At 45.3% G+C, this 22,047-nt stretch overlaps 2 protein-coding genes across 3 annotated transcripts; both read left to right on the forward strand.

Moving 5' to 3' along the window:
- The first annotated feature begins 3,214 nt into the window (after nucleotides 1–3,214).
- On the forward strand, nucleotides 3,215–4,890 carry LOC124685409 (transcription termination factor MTEF1, chloroplastic-like). Of its 2 annotated transcripts, XM_047219751.1 has the most exons (2): nucleotides 3,215–4,349; nucleotides 4,465–4,890. In XM_047219751.1, the coding sequence occupies exons 1-2, from the start codon at nucleotides 3,337–3,339 to the stop codon at nucleotides 4,613–4,615; spliced, it is 1,164 nt and encodes a 387-aa protein (XP_047075707.1). In that variant the 5' UTR covers nucleotides 3,215–3,336; the 3' UTR covers nucleotides 4,616–4,890. The 2 variants fall into 2 exon arrangements, with proteins under 2 accessions (XP_047075707.1, XP_047075706.1); XM_047219750.1 differs by having other exon boundaries at nucleotides 3,215–4,599.
- Nucleotides 4,891–17,603: 12,713 nt separating this feature from the next.
- On the forward strand, nucleotides 17,604–22,047 carry LOC124674044 (transcription termination factor MTERF8, chloroplastic-like). The gene is made up of 2 exons (XM_047210079.1): nucleotides 17,604–18,761; nucleotides 22,000–22,047. Exon 1 carries the CDS (start codon nucleotides 17,604–17,606, stop codon nucleotides 18,756–18,758), a length of 1,155 nt encoding a protein of 384 aa, XP_047066035.1. The 3' UTR covers nucleotides 18,759–18,761; nucleotides 22,000–22,047.

Here is a 22,047-nt window from a genome sequence, read left to right on the forward strand (position 1 = left end):
GTGATGATCTAGGCATGGATGGTTTAGGCCAAAAACCTCTGGATAAAAGCATGTATGGGGTTGGCAGATATTTGCACACAAGGTGTTCGATGAAATGGCCGCAAGAACTTCATTTTTGAATTTTGCCAAACATTTGCATGGGTGTGATTCAAATAATGTTTGGCTCCTATTGGTGGTGTTGAAGATTTGGTGAAATCCAAAATGGGGATGATCTTGTTTCTGTTTTGATGTTGCCACTTTGCATTCTTATATTAAGCATAAGGAAGCTACAGATCGATCTACCAGGTGAAAGCAGGAAAACATAAACGAGTGTGAGCATCGTCGCCATGATAGCAACTTTGTGATCTGTGCACGCGACGATAGAGGTGGCTCTCTTCTCGTGACGATTTCCTAGAGCCAGAGAAGGAGTACACCTGCTTTCATGTGTAAGGCGGTGGTCCCACGCGGCAGTAGTGGCGGATGTTAGTGTTGCTAGCCGCGGTGTCTGTGCACTCGCTCCCTAGAGAAATGGGGAGAGAAAAATAATTTTCAAAGATGAGATAAAATAATCCCTCAATTTTGTATGACAGGTATGGTGTAGTTTTTTTTTTTCTTTTTGCTAGACTGGATCAAGGTTCATGCTAAATGGTTAAGATTACTACTATCTCCGTCTAAAAATAGGTGTCTTAGCCTTTTTCAGATACGGGTATATCTATAACTAAAAGTGCTTCTACATACATTCCTATCTAGACAAAAGTAAGACATCTATTTTAGATGGAGGAAGTATATTATATTATAATTGAATCTTCAAGTTCTTTTCACTCGATTAATTTCGGAACTGATGTATGGCTAACAAATGATGCAACTTTTTTCTCATCCACACTCACCAACGCACATGCCACCAAATCATGACACTCGTATAGAATAGAAGAGCTGCATGATTTTTTTTCTAGCACCGCTCTAACACTGTGTGTCCACGCGGCCGTCGAAATGCTGGACCTACAAAACTCGACCAAGTCAATATCCACGGGAAAACACCCCTTTTTATCCATACCGATGGGCGGAAAAATCCCCTTGCTCTCAATACAGATCGGCCTCCTATCTCAAAATTTCTCCCCGAATCGACATTCTCTTCTTCAAATCCATGTCAGCCCTTGACCCGCAATCCCTTCTAACGGTCTTCATCGCACGAGTTCTTGGGAGGAGCGTAGACCCATCTATATGGTGCGCCGACCAGAAGAGGCTTGGGCGGAGCAGAGGTGAGGTGTTGGGCGAGTTCCTAGGCAAGACCGAGATACTGCATCCAGCGTGGTCCTATGCGGAGGAGTACATCGCGGAGCTTCGGAGCAGAGCTAGGGAGCGTCCACCGGATCTCGCGCGCATCGTTAGACAGATTGGTAGTCACGGATCTCCATTGCAGCGTTAGGACTCATTCACTTGATTCTTAGCGAGGATACAGGTGGCGGCGGGGTGCTAGCATCCCTTTGGTGCAGCGGCTGCAACAGTTGCTCTGCGCAAGGGCGGACCGTGCGGCCATGAAAGCGGTTAGTGGGGAGCCCGAGGGGAAGTTAGCCAGAGCGTTTCGCGGTGTTGTTCTGACTTGACGGTGGCAGAACAAAGTAATATTCCAAACCCTGTAGAGGTAAAGTCGGAAACAAAATTGATGGACGACGGAACCCCTTTTTTAACTTTATTATTTGGTATAGATATAGATAGATATGCGAAATAGTGAAATTGATATTGATAGGGCACTAGCAGACTTTGGAAGCCACCTTTTCGGAGTCTACTAGAGGATTGGGTTTCACTCCCTAAAAATGCCTTTTGAGAGCCATATTAGGACTTCGCTTGAGATAAACTAGAGCCCAACCATTTTATAAGGAAAAATAATTTAGAGAAAATACAATAGAGTGATATAAACAGGCAATATGGATTAGCAAGTACTTTCTCAATTCACTGATGTAAAAACTTTTTGCAGATTCACTGATTTTGTTTCGTATCTAGTTTACTTTGAGCGTGTAAGTTCACTCATTTTTGTAGTATTTAGTTCAATTTAAAACATCTTATGTTAGTCAATAGAGGAATTAGAGCATCTTGAGCCGCGTCCTCCAAAGCGTCCCCCAAACCGCGCCGGATTGAGCGTTTGGGGGACGTGTTTTATTCGTGCCGCCTTTGGGACGTCGCTCCCCAGTCGCGTCTCCCAAACGCCGCCCCAAACATTTAAAATACTTCTTTTTAATACAGAACCATTTATCAAATATAGCATATGAATAAAAATGTTTGCGAGGATTGTTTTCAAATTAAATTACAACAAATAATAAAACAAGTAAACAAATATAATAAATAGGGCTAGATGCTACATCAAGGTGCCACGGTATTTCCTTTGATCCTCCACAAATGCTCAACGAGATCAGCTTGAAGTTGATCATGAACATTGCTGTCACGGATCTCTGCGTGCATGGCGAGAAAATCAGCAAAATCTGCAGGCAACTCATGATCAACCTCCGCAAGAGGGCATTCACACTCATAGGGACCAACATGTGACCTAGCATGATTCTTGCGGTCATCCTCCAGCAGCAGGGCAAGCATCTCATCGTCGCTGTCCATGGCTAAAGCAAAATCAATGGTTAAAATTGCGCCGAGGCAGACGACGCAACAAACAGCGGCCAATCGCGCCTACCTGGCAAATCGTCGAGCACCTTCTGTGCGCGGAGGTGGGGCGGATTTGACGGCGCGTTCTAGGACGCGCTGGCGAAGCGGCGGCGGCGGCACGACCGACGGGAGCCCCAGCCGCGACAACGGTGCCGACTCTCAGCAGAGATTAGACGCCCAAACGGCCGGGAAATCTAGCGGCATCGGTGGGGTGGGAGGAGCGACGAGAAAAGAGGCGCGAACCAACGGTTTATGCAAATAGTCGCCGACATGTGGGAGCCCGCCTCGCTTTTCGGTGTGTCCGGCGTCCCCGGAGCGTCCCCTGTGGGACGGGGACGGACTCGGGGCGCCGGACACCGTATCGGGCCGCGCCGGACAAAAATGGGCTTTGGGGGACGCGCCTGGAACAATTTTTCGGTCCGACGCGCCCCAAATTACTTTGGGGGACGCGGCTGGAGATGCTCTTACAATATCTTTTGCCTGAGTCGAGAGGAGAGAGGAGAAGAGAGAAAAAAAAAAGAAGCTCTCATACAAAAGTAGCTACGACAGATCAGGTTTTGGGAGTTGAAGTTTCAGATATCTCCTCGAGGCCTAGGGCAGACATTTCCCTCCCAAAATCGGAAAAGAAGATAAGATTTTACACGCTCTACATTATCCCCAAGCCGCCGGGAAACCATCCGCCGGCCGGCCGGCCGCCGCCGGAACGCCATGATCCATCTCCGAGCGCGCATCATCTCTTTCCTCCTACACTCCCCGTCCCGTCACCCCGCCTCCCGCTTCTCTCCCATCTTCGCCCTTCACCGCAACCTCTCCGCCGCCACCACATCCACTGCAGCAACCCCTTTCGCCGCCGAGGACTACCTCGTCGCCACCTGCGGCGTCACCCGCGCCCAGGCCCTCAAGGCGTCGAAGAAGATCTCCCACCTCAAATCCTCCTCCAAGCCCGACGCCGTCCTCGCCTTCCTCTCCGACCTCGGGGTCCCCCGCTCCGACATCACCACCCTCGTCGCCGTCGACCCGCGCTTCCTCTGCGCCAGCGTGGAGAGGACTCTGGCGCCCCGCGTCACAGAGCTCAGCGAGCTCGGCCTCTCGCGCTCCCAGATCGCGCGCCTCGTCCCGCTCGCCCTCTGCTCCTTCCGCAGCAGCTCCCTCAGCCGCAACCTCGACTTCTGGCTCTCCGTCTTCGGCTCCTACGACAAGCTCCTCAAGGCCCTCCGGATGAACTCCGGCCTCCTCGCCGCCGACCTCGACAAGGTGGCCAAGCCAAATCTGGCCCTCCTCCAGCAGTGCGGGCTAAACCCCTCTCTCTTCTCCGAGCCCTTCATTTCCCGGGTGCTCGTCAGGACCCCGCAGCAGGTCCAGGACGCTCTGGCGCACATTGACAAGTTCGGCGTGTCGCAGAATTCGCGGATGTTCCTCTACGCGCTCGTGGCCTTCACCGTGCAGAGTCCCGAGAAGCTCACCGACAAGATCCAGGTCCTCGAGACGCTTGGCTGGTCGCATGACGATGTGCTTCTGGCTGTGAAGAAGATGCCGGGTATCCTGACCGTGTCCGAGGAGAGGCTGCAGAGGAACATGCATTTCCTGACAAAGGTTGCTGGACTGGAGATATCCTACATCGCTCAAAGGCCGGTGCTGCTCAAGTACAGCCTCGAGCGCCGTCTGTTCCCTCGGTACCGCTTGCTTAAGTTACTCAACGAGAAGGGGCTGCTGGATCTCCGGTTCGATTACTATGCTGCCTCGCTATCCGAGAAGAAGTTTCTTGCCAAGTTCGTGCATCCTTACAAGGAGAGTTTACCAGGCCTCACTGATGTTTATGCTTCTACCTGTGCTCAGAAAATACCCATGGAATTGCTACCAAAGAAGGAGAACTAGACAATGTGCCATGGCTGTCATGGGTGTATTGCTGTGTTGGGCGGGAGAGTTTAAGGTTTGTCATCTCCCCTTGATTCACTGTTCTAAATTTTGGAGTACAATTTTTCTCTAGATGATCCTCTCTAGTGTTATTATGTGATGAAAAAGCAGCTACCGACTATGATTATCATCTTGCCAGAAATGGACCGTGTAATGAAAATTCTGGGAAATGTGACTTGACATCTGTATATCTGATTGTAAATGGTTGGAGTATTTAAATTTTGGCTTCCTCGAAAACATACATTTGAATGTTTAAAATTTTATAGAGGGTTTGCCACTTCAGCTATTTGAAGATTTTTTTCTTTGGAAGTGGCAAAACTGAAAATTCTGTGCTTTGTGCAAACCAAGTTGAACAAGTTGAAATCAGTTTGAGCAAGGAGCTACGATGCACAATGTGCCGTGGTCACACTTATGTGCACACTAAAGGTATCAAATATGGATGTTAACTTTTCCATGTCAAACATGGATGCATCATTGAACCACGGAATTGGCCTTCTATCTTCAGTTAGTTGATGTATACTTTGTTGGTATATTCTGTTGTACCCTTTTATGTCTTTATAGGATGATATATCTGTATTTGAATACTTATTGGATATTTAGGTCATATGTGAGTTCTTTATTTGTTTATGTAACTAGAAGTTCGCTAGCGCATGGCTGCAACTGATGTTACTGATATATTTCACGTGTAACCAAATATATGTCATTGCAGCTTTCAGATTCTGTCTCCACAAACAAGTCTTAATATCATTTCGAGGTAACATTTTACAATGCATCTACATGAATGTTAACTTTACACTACTCGTATGAAATTTATTCTTTTCAACCAACTTGAATTGCCAATGTCATCTGTTATTAGTTGTTGAGATGGAAGTGGCCAAATCTGTTGGTAGCGCATGCATACTTAGGAGCAAATGCATATGCATATGAAAGTTAAATGTATCCATACTCGTTAGTCATTTGCACTTGGGTTACTAGCGTGGCATGTACCTTGAAACGGAGGTGGTAGAATTTAAGCAACTTGTATGCGAACAATGCAACGCCAGAAAATAAGCATATTAAATCTGTTCTCATATGCTGAGATATTTGGTGGTGCATCTTTGATTAAACGGTCGTTCGTCTCTTTGTGACATTGAAGTATTGTACTGACAATTTTGATTATGACCAAATTGTAGAAATGATGAGGATGAGCAATGATTATTACCAAAGAGGAAAATAATGAAATTAAACTCCCTCCTATCCATAATAATTATGGATCAGCATTTTTATGGATCGGAGGGAGTAGCATTTTTTATTATTTAGCTTCTTTGTGATTAAATTGACAATTTTCAGGACGATTATGTTCAGCCAACAGTCAATTAGTCATATTGATTCACTATCCATTGTGTTTCTATCTTCATACTGGTTCTCCAAATCTGGGTTACATGGACCTTGGCTAAAGTCCTCCCCCATTCTCATCCTTGGCTGCATCATCTTATTTTAAATAAAGATAAGCTGGTTATTGATTTAGTAAACATCCATTTAACTTTTTGAGTCCAAATTCAATTCGTGTTGAAAGAACTGCGAAGGTAAAATATTTTGACATGCCTTATTTCAAAGGAATTCAATGCTTGGCCACCTGATTAGATTATGTAGTATTTGTCTTTTGTGTTTCATCAGTATAAAACTTCTTTTTTGTATCCATGCCCACCGACTGATTGCATGTGCAGCGTTGGCCGCACGAATCACAGATGGATCAGCCACGGTCGTGTGTTCCACAACGTCTTCTCAATTTACGTCTATTTTGCGGCTGTGAAACACCTGATCACATGTTGCAACCATTAGCGGCTCTCCTCGTGCGGTTCATTGAAGGGTTGCAGGGAGTGGGCAATCGGCGTTGGTGGCGGGTGATGGTGGCTATGGGATCTCCTTCTCCATCAGCGACAACGTCTTCTTGTCTCAGCTTCATATCAGGATATACATGGCTATGGTGCCTATCAGGCTCCTCATTATGAGGTCAAACCGTCAAAGTAACACACATGAAGTCCTTGGCTGTAAAACGATTCCTGGCTCCTTACAAGCCTAGCAGCTCATTTATAAAATACACCATCCCTGCTCTCCAAATATATGGACGTCCGTTCATCATCACCATACTAACCGAGAATAAGAAGCTTACGATGGACCATGTTTATATGCAGGTCATTGTTGCCATGAAGGTGCTTCACTGCATCCCATTCATCGGTTTGTGTTCTTCAATTTCAGCAACATGGGGTACTTTTCTAGTCAGTTCAGATCTGCCAGCAAACTGACATCACAACTTGCTGCCTGATGCCTCACATGAGCAATGACAGTAACTAGCTTCTTTAGTCATGCAATGTGCAGTCGAGTTCTTTTTTCCTTTTTGGATTCTTCTTTTGTAAAACAGATGATTCACCATGAAGATACCGATGCTCTCAACATTTGTGCACGTGGTTTTTGGCTGGAATGTGCCCTTTTTTGAGGAAAGATCCTCATGCATGGGCTGATGGACACAGCTTATACTGAAGTATGTTCAACATTTGCTACAAAGATAGTACAAAAGGGCTGATCGGGGGACATCAGATTGGCAAAAGGAAATCCCTTGCATCTGTAGACCAGGATACTGACACTTCACTGTCAAGGCCTCGACACAGGCATCATCAGATACAAATTGCGCGCAGGAGAAGGATGAAAAACTATAGCATAGATATCTAAAGGCTTCAGGTGGCGCGGGGGTTGAGCTCAAGCATGCAGCTAGACGTGACAACCCTGTGTAGCGGGTAAAACCAGCTTTATTCCTGGTGTGGTTAGCCACATAGACCAAGCAACAACAACCATTACAAACAAATGTTCAATTTCTACCCCAAGGCCCGAGGCAGGTGAGGATGTTTTCCAAACAATAGTTCAAGAAATTTACCCCCCTAAACTTGTCTCAAAATTCAGATTACAACCCTCAACTTTACTTTGGTTCAATCTTTAACCCTGAATTCTATAAACCGTTCGGAATTGAACTTTCTACCCTTTTTTGACATGTATTGAACTAGTTAGCGGGTTTTCTTCCTATATACTATGCCTACTCATCAACATACAACATACGCAGTACAAGAAAAAAACCAATTTGCCCCCGTAAACTTGTCTCAAAGTTCAACTTACAACCCTGAACTTTACTTTGGTTCAACTTTCAACCCTGAATTCTAAAAACGGTTTAGAATCACCCCTTGTATTGTCTTAAGCTGGTTTTTCTTGTCATGTAATGTATTGTATTGGGAAAATAGTGCATACATGTATTCTATGTCTTTAACTCTTTATCTTTAAATCTATGCTTCATCTTCAACTCTTCACCCGCAGGAATAAAAATGTCTCCCCCGTGGCTCGCTGCGCTGCGTGGTGGTTGCCGATGGCGGAAGGCTGGGCACGACAGGTGATGTAGAGGGCAGACGCTGGGTGTTATTGTCCGATGGAGACACCCCTCTGTGGTCGCCATGGCCTCATTCCAGGGAGGAAGACGATCATGATGAGGCATGAGGCGATCGTGCGATATGGAGAGAGAGGAAGTATATGTACCGTGTATGTTGTACGTTGATGAGTTGGCACGGTATATAGGGAGAAAAACCCGGTTCAAAACTTGTCAAAAAGGGTAGAAGGTTCAATTCCGAACCGTTTATAGAATTCAGGGTTGAAGATTGAACCAAAGTAAAGTTGAGGGTTGTAATCTAAACTTTGAGACGAGTTTAGGGGGGTAAATTGGACTTCTCTCTTAATACAATGCAAGGGGTGATTTTGAACCGTTTTTTAGAATTCAGGGTTGAAAGTTGAACCAAAATAAAGTTACAGGTTGTAAGCTGAACTTTAATACAAGTTTAGAAGTTCAGGAGGGTAAATTAGACTTCTCTCAAGATAAAACCCCATATCGGAGGTGATCGAGGATGTTTTCCAAACAATAGTGGACTGCTAAAATTTTCATACATTCTTTTCGGAAATTCAATTCGGCTCCCAGGTGCGTATGCTCCATCTACCAATAAAACATATTTCGAAGTGTGGAAAAATTTTGAAAAAAAATTCTACATGTACATCTCCATAATATATATGTATGCGTCAAGTTTCACGAAAAAATAATATTTTTTGTGGCCTATGTAAAAAAGAGAAAACTTATCATGTGAAAAAGCATTATTTTCAGCACTGAATTTTGTCTTTTTTACACACGTCACATGATAAGTTCATTTTTTATGAAACAACTTTGTAAGCGCGTAGCACGTGAAGACGTACATGTGGATTTTTTGTTTCAATTTTTTTGAAATTTAAAATACATGTAACATGCATTTCAAAATATAGGGAGCATATGCTCCCATGTTCCAAAACACCACTCCCCTTTTAAAAAAAAAGTTTAAACTAAGTAATTTGACAAAGTTTTAGAACAAACTTTAAAATTATATAGATAGAATATGAAAATATATTTCATGATATATCTACTGCTATTAGTTTTGTATTTTACATGTTCATAATTTATTCTAAAAACTTGATCAAATCTTGCATAGTTTGTTTTTTTAGAAAAAAATATAAATCTTATTCATTGGAATGGAGTTAGTATCACTATCAATAATCAAGAAAACCGAAGTACTCTTCCTTTGTTGTTTTCTTTCACATATTTTTGCTTTAGTATAATAAGGTCCCTCTAGGCATGTTATAGTTAACTCAATGACCATCTATAACACCGAGTTGTAAAAAGACATCTATACTATAAAAAATGAAGCAAAACAAACAAAATAAAATTTTAGAGCCAATCAAAGATATGATTCTATTATAGTGACTAATCTCGTTCGGCTGAACATGAATTCTATTTGAAATAAGGCATGTCAAAGTATTCTACCTTTGCAACTCACAAGAATTGGATCTGAAGTTGAAATTTAAATCAACATTTACTATATCAATTACGGTTTTGTATCTATTTAAAAAAATTGTACTAGTGGTCAAACTAGAATGGTTTCAAATTTCCGAGGACCACGATACTTCCCAACATATTCTGCATTTCAAATGAAAGAATAATGGCTTCTATTTAAGTGTTGTGGCAAAGAAGATGAAAAAAAAAATGCGTTACATTCATTAAAAGGGAGTACATTTTTAACAAATTCCGGACATGGGTCAGGGCGGGCCTCTTTAAGTCGGGCCCAAATAACAAATATGGGGCCAGCCAGCAGCCATTGAGTAGCCCTAAAAGCAAATTCTGACATTCCGCCGCCGCTCGCCGCTCGCCGCTGACCTTTTCCGCCCCGCTCACCGCCGCCGTGACGCCATGATTCGCCACCTCCGGACGCGCGCCCTTCCTCTCTTCCCCAGCTACCAACCATCCCATGCCCCCGCCGCCCACCCCGTTCCTTTCCACTGCCTCCTCTCCACCACCGCATCCATCTTCCTCAAATCCTTCTCCGTCAAGAAATTCCTCGTCACAGACTGCGGCCTCACCCGAGAGCAAGCCCTGAAGGCCTCCAAAAGGCTCTCCTGCCTCACTTCTCTCTCCAGGCCTCGGGCCACCGTGGCTTTCTTCTCGGCCAAGGGCGTCCCCCGCGCCGACATCGCCGCCGCCGTGGCCGCCGACCCGCTCATCCTGTCCGCCACCGTGGAGAGGGTCCTCGGCCCCCGCTTCGCCGAGCTCACAGACATCGGCCTCTCGCCTTCGCAGATCGCGACCGTCCTCTCCATCCGCCGCACGAGGGCTGTCCGCGGCAACATCCAGTTCTGGCTCCAAACCCTGGGCACCTACGACGAGGTGCTCGTTCTCGCCAAGTCAAACCGCCAGCTTCTCAGCGCCAGCCTCGAGAAGGTGATCAAGCCGAACATCAACACCATCCAGGAGTGCGGGGTAAGTGCTTGCGAGATTGCCAGGGTAAGCTTGTACTCCAGTCGGCTGTTCACGGTGAAACCGGAGATTCTCCTGGGCGCCATCGCGCAGGCGGAGGAGTTAGGTGCGGTGCGGGGCTCGAGGATGTTCCGACGCGCACTCGCCACACTCCTTCATGAGCAAGAATGTTCTCGACGGGAAAGTGCAGCTGTTGCGGGAGCTGGGGTTTTCACAGGATGATATATTGATGATTGCCAAGAAGGCGCCGCCTGTCCTGGCAAAATCTGACGAAAAGATACAGCAAGCTTTGGAGTTCTTGATGAAGAATATTGGTCTGCAGGCACCGTACATTGCCCAAAGGCCAGTGCTGATCATGTATAGCGTTAAGAAGCGGTTGATGCCCCGACAATCCTTGCTCAAGCTTCTCAGGGAGAAGGGATTGCTGAATGTGGAGTGGGATTACTATACCACAGCCTCGATGGCTGAAAATAAGTTTGTAAAGAAGTTTGTGGATCCTTATAAGAATAGCCTTCCAGGCCTCGCTGATGATTATGCCTCTCGATGTCTTGGGAAAGCACCAGATGGAGATGCTTTGCCATAACACTGAAACTATGGTGTCCAAGAATCTGCTCATTTTGAGACTGTCCGAGGAGTTCTTTAGGTCGCAAGATTGAGTTCCTCATCAATGAGATCTGTTTGGAGCCCGAGCACACTGGATTTTGGAAGAAAAAAAAAACTGTGCTACTCATGTAGAGCCTGGAGAGGCATCTGGTTCCCTGGCATCATGTCGTGAAGATCACTCTGGCAGTGGGATTGCTGAACAACTTTCGTTTTTGCGCGTTAGTTGCTCGTTCTGAGGAGACTATTAAATCAAAGTTCATTAACTGTCAAACCGACAGATTCCCTAGGCTTGCTGATACACATTAGTATGATGCAGATTGTGCTGCGAAGGTGTCCCCCAAGTTCAATTTTGACATCTTAACATAAGATTTTATATCCTTTGATGTACTTGATGTTTAGATGGTAACTCTGCAGCTTCTGCCCATTAGCAACTGTCCATGTCACAAACACTCTTAGTTCTTAGTCTCAGCAATTGAAAAACTAGTGATCTGATTTTTCACAATCCATGTTTCTTTGGTTGAGAAAATGCTAAGTCATATGACAATTAATGATAGCCTGGATCTTTCTCAGTTGATCTCCGCTGCAAGATGCAACTTTGGAAGACCTTTCTTCTTCGAAGCATTTGCCACTGCTTGTTGGGAGATTTGGAAGCATAGGAACTCTCTCATTTTTGATAATGTAACACCTTCCATTAGTGCTTGGTCCTTTTCAAGAGACATCTTCCTTCTTTCTTACAGAATGAAGGACGACCTGAAATCTCCCCTCTTGGCCTGGCTAGACGCTCTGTAGTTTGTTTGGGCTATGCCCTGGGCTAAGTCCTCCTTTTGTACATTCCTTTCTTCTTTCTTGTACATGTTTTCTCTTTTAATAAAATTTTAATGCTCACAGTTTATGTTCAGTTTTTGGTATGTATGAAGGAACTGGATTCTCTTATTTTGGTTCCTTTTTGCTTGTCTCTCACTAGTCACTATTTATCCCTGCCACTCCGATCTAGGTTACGCTTAAGTTGAAATGTTGCTTTAGAGATTTGTCATTGTTATGGTGATTTCTTCAACTGCCCCTTTTCTCTCACTGTATTTCTGTTTGGACTTATGTTTACATAGCTGACTAGTCACTACTGTTTTTGAGGCTTTGCCATCTGTCTTCATCCAATGGACCACTTCCATCTCAACTGTTGTTTAATTGGTCCATTGCTCCATTGAGGCTTTTGACTGTTTGATTTTACATAGTGGCCAAAGTCACTACACAGAAGGATTTTTTTATCAAGCAATTCTGTTAGTTTTAATGTAACCAAAATTTCATGCTTGTTTATGAATATAATTTGGTGGCTCGATGTATTCTTTGGAGGCTGGAGTCACTTGGGTACCAACTTGAGAGCTCCAGTAACAATTCTGTCTTAGAAAGTTTACAGGCGAATGTCTACATAACAAAATTGATTATGTGCACTTCAGAAGAAGAAGATTCTTGCGATCACGAAGTGACAAAACTTCCTCCATGCTACTAAAGTGATTCACTCCACCCTAATCATGTCTCCTGTGTCAGCTAACTATTGTTATTCAGCAAGCTTTTATGTTCTTATCGGAGTTAGTTCAGATTTCAGCTTTCTATGTATGTGATTTTATCTGATCTCTCATTTATTTAGATTTCAGCTTTCGATTTTCTGGAGAAAGTCACAATAATTAGTTCCTACAAAAAAGTCTCAATAGTTTTTATTTTATTTTGTTCGACCTCTCATTAATGTATGAAGTTTCATAATCACGGTGGAATCTTGGACATATAAGGCTTTTTGTGGAATCTCAAATATAGAAGATGGATGCACAATATTACATCTGAAGGTATACTGAGCATATGTACATCAGTACATCATGTACATGTCACTCCATAAAGTGCTCTTTTGAGATTTACTTTTGTGCATGTTCGACATGCAAGTAGTTTGTTCTTAGTGCATCAACCCTTGTGATCATTTCTTGAACTTTGTGCAACTCTTCTACATTTACGGTCAAATCAAAATTCATGATCAGAAATAGATGATTAGCTACCAAAGTTATCCATGAACCTCCTGCTCAACTCCCATATTTCAACATGTACTAAGGACATTAGCAACTGCATACTCACACATTCACACCATGATCAACTTAATTCGACACTTATAGCAACATCAAAGCAGACCACTGGCACTCAGGATGGGTGTGGATGCTGTGGACACCGCTAACATGCGGGAGTTCCATGGTACCAGTTTGATGCAAGGCAGATCATATTAGGATTTCAAGTATGGGTATGGTGCCCATCCTACTTGGTCGCGCATCCTAGCTGTAAAACCTATTCCTAGTTCCTTGCAAACCTGGACAACTCATTTGCTTACACCACGACCGGTGCTCTTTGAATATATGGGCGATCTCTGGTCAATATCATTGGAGAGACTAGAACTGAAAAGTATTGGAATGGACCTATGTTAATACGGTGGAAATTGTTATCGTGAAGCCCACTTCCAAAAGTTGAACACCTTGCTGTAAGATGATTCCCGGTGCCTTCCAAACTTAGCTTACACAAATCGTGTACTTACAACTATACTCTTTGAAAATATGGGCGATCTTGTCACCATCGCTGGAGCAACTAGAACGAAGAGATTTAGAATGGACCTAGCTATGCTTATGTGCTGGGCATTGTTGCCGTGGAAATGCTTCACTGCAATGTATTTTATCGGCTTCTGCAGGTGCTCGCTTCTTCAATTCCATCACCCGTGGACCGTGGTACTATTTCTACTGTGTTTTAATTTGGTATATTTGCCTTTATTGCACAACTATATTTTTTTCATCTACCATATACAATGTAGGCTCACATGCATTTCATAAGTTTGCTCTGGTTGTCCTGTGCTAAATTTTGTAAAGATCTCGAGACCAGCCGACTAATGATCACGACATTAGCACCCTCGTCTAACTGTTGGTAGGCCTGATCTCTGATTTGATTAGAGACGCTTCGAAGCTTTAGCTTGTGTCTTCTGACTAAAGCAGTGCTTAACTATGAACCAATCCATGATATCCCTTGTTATAGACAAGATTTGATTTTACGCCTAAACGCTACTCCCTAACGTACAAGCTTTAATTGAAAAGAAACTAACCTTGGTGGACATGGGTGTGTGGACCCTTTATGAAAAGGAAAACGGGTAAAAATACTAAATAAAATTGACATAAATCATGCATGTAAAGAATATATGCATGTCAAGTTTGAGACTGAAATACAAAATCATGTAACTTGTCTGAAAAAATATCCATGTAACAATAAATGACTGTATTTTTACAGTTCAAAGAATACAAAGTTCCATTTTTTTTGTAGGCCACCTACAATCGTGTTTTTTGTAAAAGTAAGTATCAAGCTAATATGTATGTGCACGATTTATTTCAAATTTTCTTAAAAACTTTTAAATACCATTATTGAGATTCGTTGAGAAACAAGCCCACCTAGACCCATGTTCTCCTTGCTACCTATTTCCGTCTGTCTCTATCTCTATTTTATTTTCATTTGTACCTCTAACTTCATATAAAGACATTACATTCTTATTTAATATGATTAGGTAGGTCCGCGTGTTACCGTTCTGCATGATGCAGTTCACATTAGTACTAATTTCGAACTTGAGCTAGGGTTTTACCAGGTTATGTCAGCAATAACTTTGAACTTGAGCCGACTGTTGTGCATGGTAACAAAAAGATAGTCTTCACTCTTCAAGCATAATTTTTTGCCCCGTCGATTGGAGCTGGCATGCACTCCGGTCTTGAAAAGCCATTACGTCATTGGGCCATGTTGTTGTGAGCTTGACGACTTTTTTTTTGAGAAAATTGTACGGGATAAGGATGGAATTGGGTTGATTTGACGGCCGTGTAGCCCAGTTTCTCTCTGCTACAAACAATCAACTACTTTGATTTTGACTCATGGGTCAGTTTGGTTTCGACAATTTGGTTCTGAAGCACATATTTTACCTATTTAATTTAGAATTTAATGGTTCATCCCGTATGGCGGCAACTTAAGTTTTATTTCCCCTCTCTCTCTTTTATTGTTATTTTGGTGACAGCAGCGGGGGAGTGGTCATAATGATGGCTGGTTTTTTTTGCTTCCATCCTCTAAATTTCAAGATGAGATAGCTCTAAGATAGATTTTGCAGTGTTCGGTACTCACGACATCTTCATTGTATTTTTTTTAACAGGGAAGGCCCCGAAAGGCCGATAAGCTCCATTAAACGGTGGGGACAAATACATAGAGGACCCTGGCTTGAACAAAGGAAGCACATAAGTCCTTCTTCTCCACCGCGTCGTTGGCTGGATCTCGGGCCACGGTCGCTGGCGGCGACTCCGGGGACTAGGCTACTTGGTTCATCGTCAGGATGGGCCACGTGCCGAGATTGTAGATCCTCCACAACGGCACAAAGGCCAGGAGGAAGTAGAGTCTCCCCGGAACGGATTCTCCGAGGTCCGGAGAGGCCCCCTTGGCCAAGGATAGCGGCAGCTGGAGTCGCCGACGCTTGGGATCGTCCGCAGATTGAGCTTCTTTGCATCCCACTACCGTCGAAGCTCCGCTTCCTGCATCACCTCCCTACTGGTTCTCCCCTCGCCACCTCAGCCGTCCAGAGGAAGAAGAAGGAAGGGATGCAACGAAACAGAAGCAGAAACAAACCCACTCTCTTGCTGGTTTGGGCGGGCCAGAACCGCAACACCACCTCCCCTCGCCACCATGGCCAGCCAGAGAGAGCGTTGCGACCCGGAGCACCCTCACCGGTACAGAGGATGTTGCGCAAGCCCAAATCCCCCCGCTACCTTGGCCGGCCAGAGAGGGAAACGCAACAAAATCGAACTGTACCTGCAAGAGAAGACTCACATCGATCTTATTTGACGGTGCAGTGGCCTCCACCACCAGTTCCAACTCCGGCCAGAGGAACTGGACCAAGGCGAGGAAGAACCCTAGCTTCCAAATCTTGCCAGACCACCTACACTAAACCAACTACCGGCATCTTGCCGAAACCTAACCCTAGTATATACAGAGTGAACGCCAGCACCTCCCCTCCGCCTCCCCCGGGATGAGAGCATAGTTTTAAAAACCGGACCGGACCGGCGGTCCGACCGGAAAAAACCTGAACCGACGAGTCCTCCGGTTTTTTAAGAAGCACTGGTCAGAATAGTAAAAAACCAGTAAAAAATAGGAAAATAAAATGTGATAAGGAAGAATTGAACTTCCAACCTGCCCGGAAGCAATCCTAGGTCCAGTTCAGGCCCAACACCAGCTACGCTGAGTATACTTTCTATTGTGCAACTGATTTCGATACTATATAGTTGATTTTAGATTAACTTTTTCTGAAATTACATTAAATTTTAACAAATCATACCGGTTTTTTGTCGCCATCGAACCAAATGAACCGACGGTTGGACCAGCGAACCGCGAACCAACAGCTTGACCGGTTCACTCACCGGTCCGGTTTTTAAAACTATGGATGAGAGGTTGGCATCTTCATTGTTGAAGCACATTTGAAATTTACCAGTTTTTTCACTCTAAACCCTACTACTTTAGGATTTAGGGAGTAAATCCTAAAGTGCCCCCAGAATCGGTAGTAAGAGCATCTCCAACAGGCGCGCTATATAGGCCGCGCGGCATAAAAACGTCCGATATAGCGCGCGCGGGACAGAATCAGGCGCTCCAGCAGGCGCGGTAAACGGCGCGGTCGTCCGTAAAATTTTTAGGGCGCGCGGCGTTTTGCACAATCCGGAGCGGCATATCCGGCGCGTCGGCTACGACGCGCGGCATCGCTCGTCCAACCGCGAAAAATCCCCCGCGCCGAAACTTCCTCCCCGCGTCGGCTGCCCCGAGCCCAATCCGTCGTCTCCGCGCGCCGCCGGCGATCCCGACGATGGACGACCCCTCCGGCAACCCGCCGACCCCTCCCTACTCTGTCACACCCTCCGCCGCCGCCGCCACTTCCGCCGCGCCAGCGCCAAACCCTAGCGGCGGCGCCGACGCCGGGAACCCAACGGCTGCTGCGCGGGCGCTGTTCGTCCATGAATGCTACTATTCCTCCTTCAACCCAAGATGACGAGGACGAAGAAGAAGGTGTTGACTTGGAAAATGCGGAAGTGTGATATGCATTTGTGATATGCATTGTTTCACTTTGTCCATTTGAACCATATGTCGTGTGTCATTGTTGAACTACGTCATTTTGTGTGTCCTTGTTGAACTATGTGATGTTGTTGCACTTTGTGTCATTTATTTCATGAATTGTGTCATTTCTTTCATGAATTGTGAATGCAAAATAGACTAGAAATCTGTTTTCCGCGCCGCGCGCGCTGTATTTTGCAGCGCCCTGGCGGAGGACCATTTTTTCCTGCGCGCGCACGCGCTGTATTTTGCCGCGCCCGGCGGAGGAAAAAACGGCACAGCGCGCCATATCTGTTTACCGCGCGCGGATTCTTGGTTTTAGCGCGCCGCGATATAGCGCGCCTGTTGGAGATGCTCTAAATTAACTAGCCAGTCTCGACCTAAACACACCGAACCGGCTCTACCCGTCATCAACCCTACAACAGATCCCGTCGACAGCGAGCATTCCGCCGCCGCCGCCGCCGCCGCCGCCGCCATGCTCCGCCTCCAAAATCGGCTGTTCCCTCTCCTCCGCAACGACAGCGCCTCCCCTCTCCTCGCTACCCTCCACCGCCACCTCTCCGCCGCCGCGTCCAGCTCCGACGGCTCCCCTTTTTCCGTCGAGGACTACCTCACCACCACCTGCGGCCTCACCCGCGCGCAAACCCTCAAGGCTTCCAGGTTCCTCTCCCACCTCAAGTCCCCCTCCAACCCCGACGCCGTCCGCGACTTCCTCTCGGACGTCGGCCTCTCCAGCTCCGACATCGCCTCCGTCGTCGCCGCCGACCCGCGCTTCCTCTGCTCCAGCGTGGACGAGACCCTCGCCCCCCGCGTCGCCAAGCTCCTCGACCTCGGGCTATCCCCTTCCAATATCGCGCGCCTCATCTTGATCGCCGCCCCCGCGGTCCGCTCCTGCGACGTCGCCAGCAGGCTCCAGTTCTGGATCCCACTGTTCGGCTCCTTCGACGACTTCATCCAGGCCGTCTCAGGGGGTGCTTTGGGAGGCGGTGCCCTCCTAAGGCGTGACATTGACATGGTGGTTAAGCCCAACGTTGAGCTACTTCTCAAGTGCGGCTTAACTGTTCGTGATATCGCCAAGACTGGCCTCAGTGGGACGTGGGCGCTTGTCTGCAAACCAGACAAGCTCAAGGAGCTGGTTGCACGCGCAGAGGAGCTCGGAGTGCAACGCGGCTCGGGCCAGTTCATGTATGCGCTCGCCACCGTCTCCTGCGTAAACCGAGAGAAGATTGCTGCAAGAATGGAGTTACTGAAGAAGACACTTGGCTGCTCTGATGGAGTGGTGCAAATTGCGATCGTCAGGCACCCAAGCATCTTAAGAGCATCCGAGGACAACCTGCGCAGCACCGTAGAGTTCCTCGTCACCAAGGCCGGTCTCGAGCCAGAGTACATCGTGCGCAGGCCTGCACTCATCAGTTACAGCCTGAATGCGAGGCTGGTGCCTCGGTATATTGTCATGAAGATACTGCAGGGCAAGGGGCTTCTTACTTCTGACTATTGCTCAATTGTTGTTGCGAAGGAGCCGTATTTCGTTTCAAGATTCATCGACCATTACAAGGAGACTGTTCCTGAGCTCGCAGATGTGTATGCTGCAGCTCGTGCAGGAAATATACCCTCTCACCTCCAACCTTGACAGGTTTGTAGAGATATTGAGGGTTCATATAGTTTTAATGTTCAGTCATCAGCATAGCACTGCTGTTGTTTCTCGATCCTCTCTTCGTTTAGTACTGTGACTGAAACAGGGCTGCTGCTGTTTTTTTTTTTTTTTGGCCATACCATGAAAAGTTTCATTTGCTGCACTATATGGAACAGTGGAAATTCTGATTTTGTCGCCCATTACTTACAGTTTTGATTATATTGTCATGAAGCAATTGAATTGGGGGAAATTATGGTATGGCACCACGAAATTAAGCCTTGTATCTGCTGTGAGACGCCGAAAAATATAGCCCTGGCCAAATATTGTGAATCTGTAGGTTGCTCGCTATATAACAGTACATTTGTTCTACTTGATACAAAATTTCTATTTTGAGGTACCAAAGGTGTGAAATAAAATGCAATGTCCACTTTATTCTCTGATTTGGTCACACCATACTGGCTTCATCTGGTCAGGATTCATGTTGATTTAGAGCTTGAGAGAGGTGTAGGGTTTCACAGGCGCTACAGGAGTTCTTGTCCATGATCCTCCAGTCTAGCGGCCATTCATCCCAGCAGCAGTTCCAAGCCTACCTTGGTGGATACTTCTCTGTTTGAAACACATAATAAACCAATTCTGGATGCCTACCAAGCCTACACAACTCGTTTACATATAACGTTACTCTTATTATATGGGTGATCTCCCGTCATCATCACTATATTAACTGGAGCAAAGAGGCTTGGAATGGACATATGTATATATGCTGGGCATTGTTGCCATGCAGTGCTTTAACGTTGCGTTTATCATTGCTGTGGATTTGACGTCTTGAATTTGCTATCTTGGCCTTCATTCCAAAATCTTTTTCTTCTTCTATGTCATAGAATCACATGCTTTTCATGCCATTCCGCACCGATTGCCATGTGCTAAACTTCGTAAATATATGGAGACCAGTGATATGCCACCCACTTCTGATTTCTGTTTGCCAGTAAAGCTCATCCTTTACTGTTGGTAACATATCATCAAGAATAAGACAACTAGCTAGTACAGTGTAGAATCTTACCTACCATGTATTTTAATTCTTGTTGTATTTTTACCTAGGATAGATGAATGATTCATACTATCCAATTTGCCTCGCCTACAACAGTCGAAAATGCTGTTGCAACAAGAACCATACAACCACACCTCTTGTTCATGAATTTAGTACTTCCTTTTCTGTTTTGCCTATTTTATTTTAGTCCTGCAATACTGGAATGCGCATTGGCATTGGATTCTTTTTTGGAGTCTTTTGTGTGTTGAATTTAAATTTGCACTAGAAAAACTAAAATGAACTACAAGTGGGATTTAGGTGGGATCCCCACTTGACACCCTAATAATTGGTGATTTGACTTGCTTAAGGAACTAATTTTTTTTTTTTTCGAGAATGAGGAACTAATATTTCACTCCATGGTTTTATTAAGGGGAGGCTCATATATTACTCCAAAACAGTGTTTACAACATCCTTTTGTACTAGATCAACAATAGCAGCGGGGAAAGAGCCAACCCAACAATTACAGGTACCATTGCAGCTAGCTAAACGAGCAAGCTCATGTGCAACAAAATTGAGCTTCTTGGTGTAAGACACAACACAACGACCACAGCCGGCCCACTCTTACAACGCTGATTCAAACCTCTACTTCTGGCACCTCCTTGAGCTTCCCCTTCCCTGGTACAGCTGGACCCATCTTCATCGCCGTAGCTATGACGGTACCGCCTTCTCGAGTTGCAGCTTGTCCCCAAGCTGGAGCGGAAGGAAACTTGGCCTGATCAGCGTCCTAAATCCTAATCCTCCCATGTTGCTGATGCAACTGGCAAACCTGTCCAATGAATCAAGAAGAATGAGAATAGGAAATTATTCCACTTACAAAGTCTTTGACTCTTTGCAGGTACACAAGCTTTGTTATGATTGAGGATGAGAATAGGGAGTTATTCCATTTTGTAGTCCATGAAAAAAACATCTTGGTCACTGACTGATAATTTTAAAGCTGAAATAACATAGAGTTATTGAACCACTAGTGAAGCTGACCCCTGGAACTACTTTTTGATCATTGAATAAAACTCCCGTTTTATCCACACATTGTCATATCAAACTCCAGTAATGATCACCAACTGCTGCAATTCATCTTCACCTATTTCATCTTTTCACTGCTTCTTCTTCTTCATCAACTTCTTCTTTTCAGTGCTTCATTTTGTCCTATCACTTCTACATTTTCTGCAACTACCATTTCTTCATCGCCAGCATCCATGTACGACTTCTGCCAGTGCCCAAGATTGTAGCCTTTCAGACAAACCTAACAGCAAAGATTAGGACATCTTAAGAATAGACCAGATAACAAGGAGATGTATTTCATAAAATACCCTCTCACGTGCAACCTTAACACATTTCTAGGGATGTTAAAGGTTCATATATTTGTCATGGTCACAGCTATTCACATAACACTACTGTTGTTTTTCATCCTCTCTTGATTTTACCATTGTGTCATTCTGCCGCCCATTTCTTACACTTCTGTCGGTTGATATCTATGAAGCGACTGAATTAAGGTGTGATGTCGCCAAGACTGGAATCAGCGGGACGTGGGCGCTTGTCTGCAAACCAGACAAGCTCAAGGAGTTGATTGCACGTGCAGAGGAGCTCGGAGTGCAACGTGGCTCGGGCCAGTTCATGTATGCGCTCGCGACCGTCTCCTGCGTAAACCGATAGAAGATTGCTGCAAGAATGGAGTTACTGAAGAAGACACTTGGCTGCTCTGATGGAGTGCTGCAAATTGCGATCGTCGGGCACCCACGCATCTTAAGAGCATCTGAGGACAACCTGCGCAGCACCGTATAGTTCCTCGTCAGCAAGGTCGGTCTCGAGCCAGAGTACATCATGCGCAGGCCTGCACTCATCAGTTACAGCCTGAGAGCGAGGCTGGTGCCTCGGTATATTGTCATGAAGATACTGCAGGGCAAGGGGCTAATTCTCAATTGTTGTTGCAAGGGATTATATTTCGTTTCAAGATTCATCGACCATTACAAGGAAAGTGTTCCTGAGATCGCAGATGTGTATGCTGCAGCTCGTGCAGGGAAAATATCCTCTCACCTCCAACCTTGACAGGTTTCTACGGATATTGAAGGTTCATATAGTTTTCATGTTCACAATCATCTGCATAGCACTGCTGTTGTTTCTTGATCCTCTCTTGATTTAGTATTGTGACTGAAATAGGGCTGCTGCTGATTTTTTTTGGCCATACCATGACAAGTTACATTTGCT

The sequence above is a fragment of the Lolium rigidum genome, chromosome 1, assembly GCF_022539505.1.
Source record: "Lolium rigidum isolate FL_2022 chromosome 1, APGP_CSIRO_Lrig_0.1, whole genome shotgun sequence".
Classification (NCBI taxonomy): Eukaryota; Viridiplantae; Streptophyta; class Magnoliopsida; order Poales; family Poaceae; genus Lolium; species Lolium rigidum.

Bases quoted from the DNA above. Each gene is read 5' to 3' on its own strand.
- LOC124685409 (XM_047219750.1), top strand. From the start codon at position 3,337: ATGATCCATCTCCGAGCGCGCATCATCTCTTTCCTCCTACACTCCCCG.
- LOC124674044 (XM_047210079.1), top strand. From the start codon at position 17,604: ATGCTCCGCCTCCAAAATCGGCTGTTCCCTCTCCTCCGCAACGACAGC.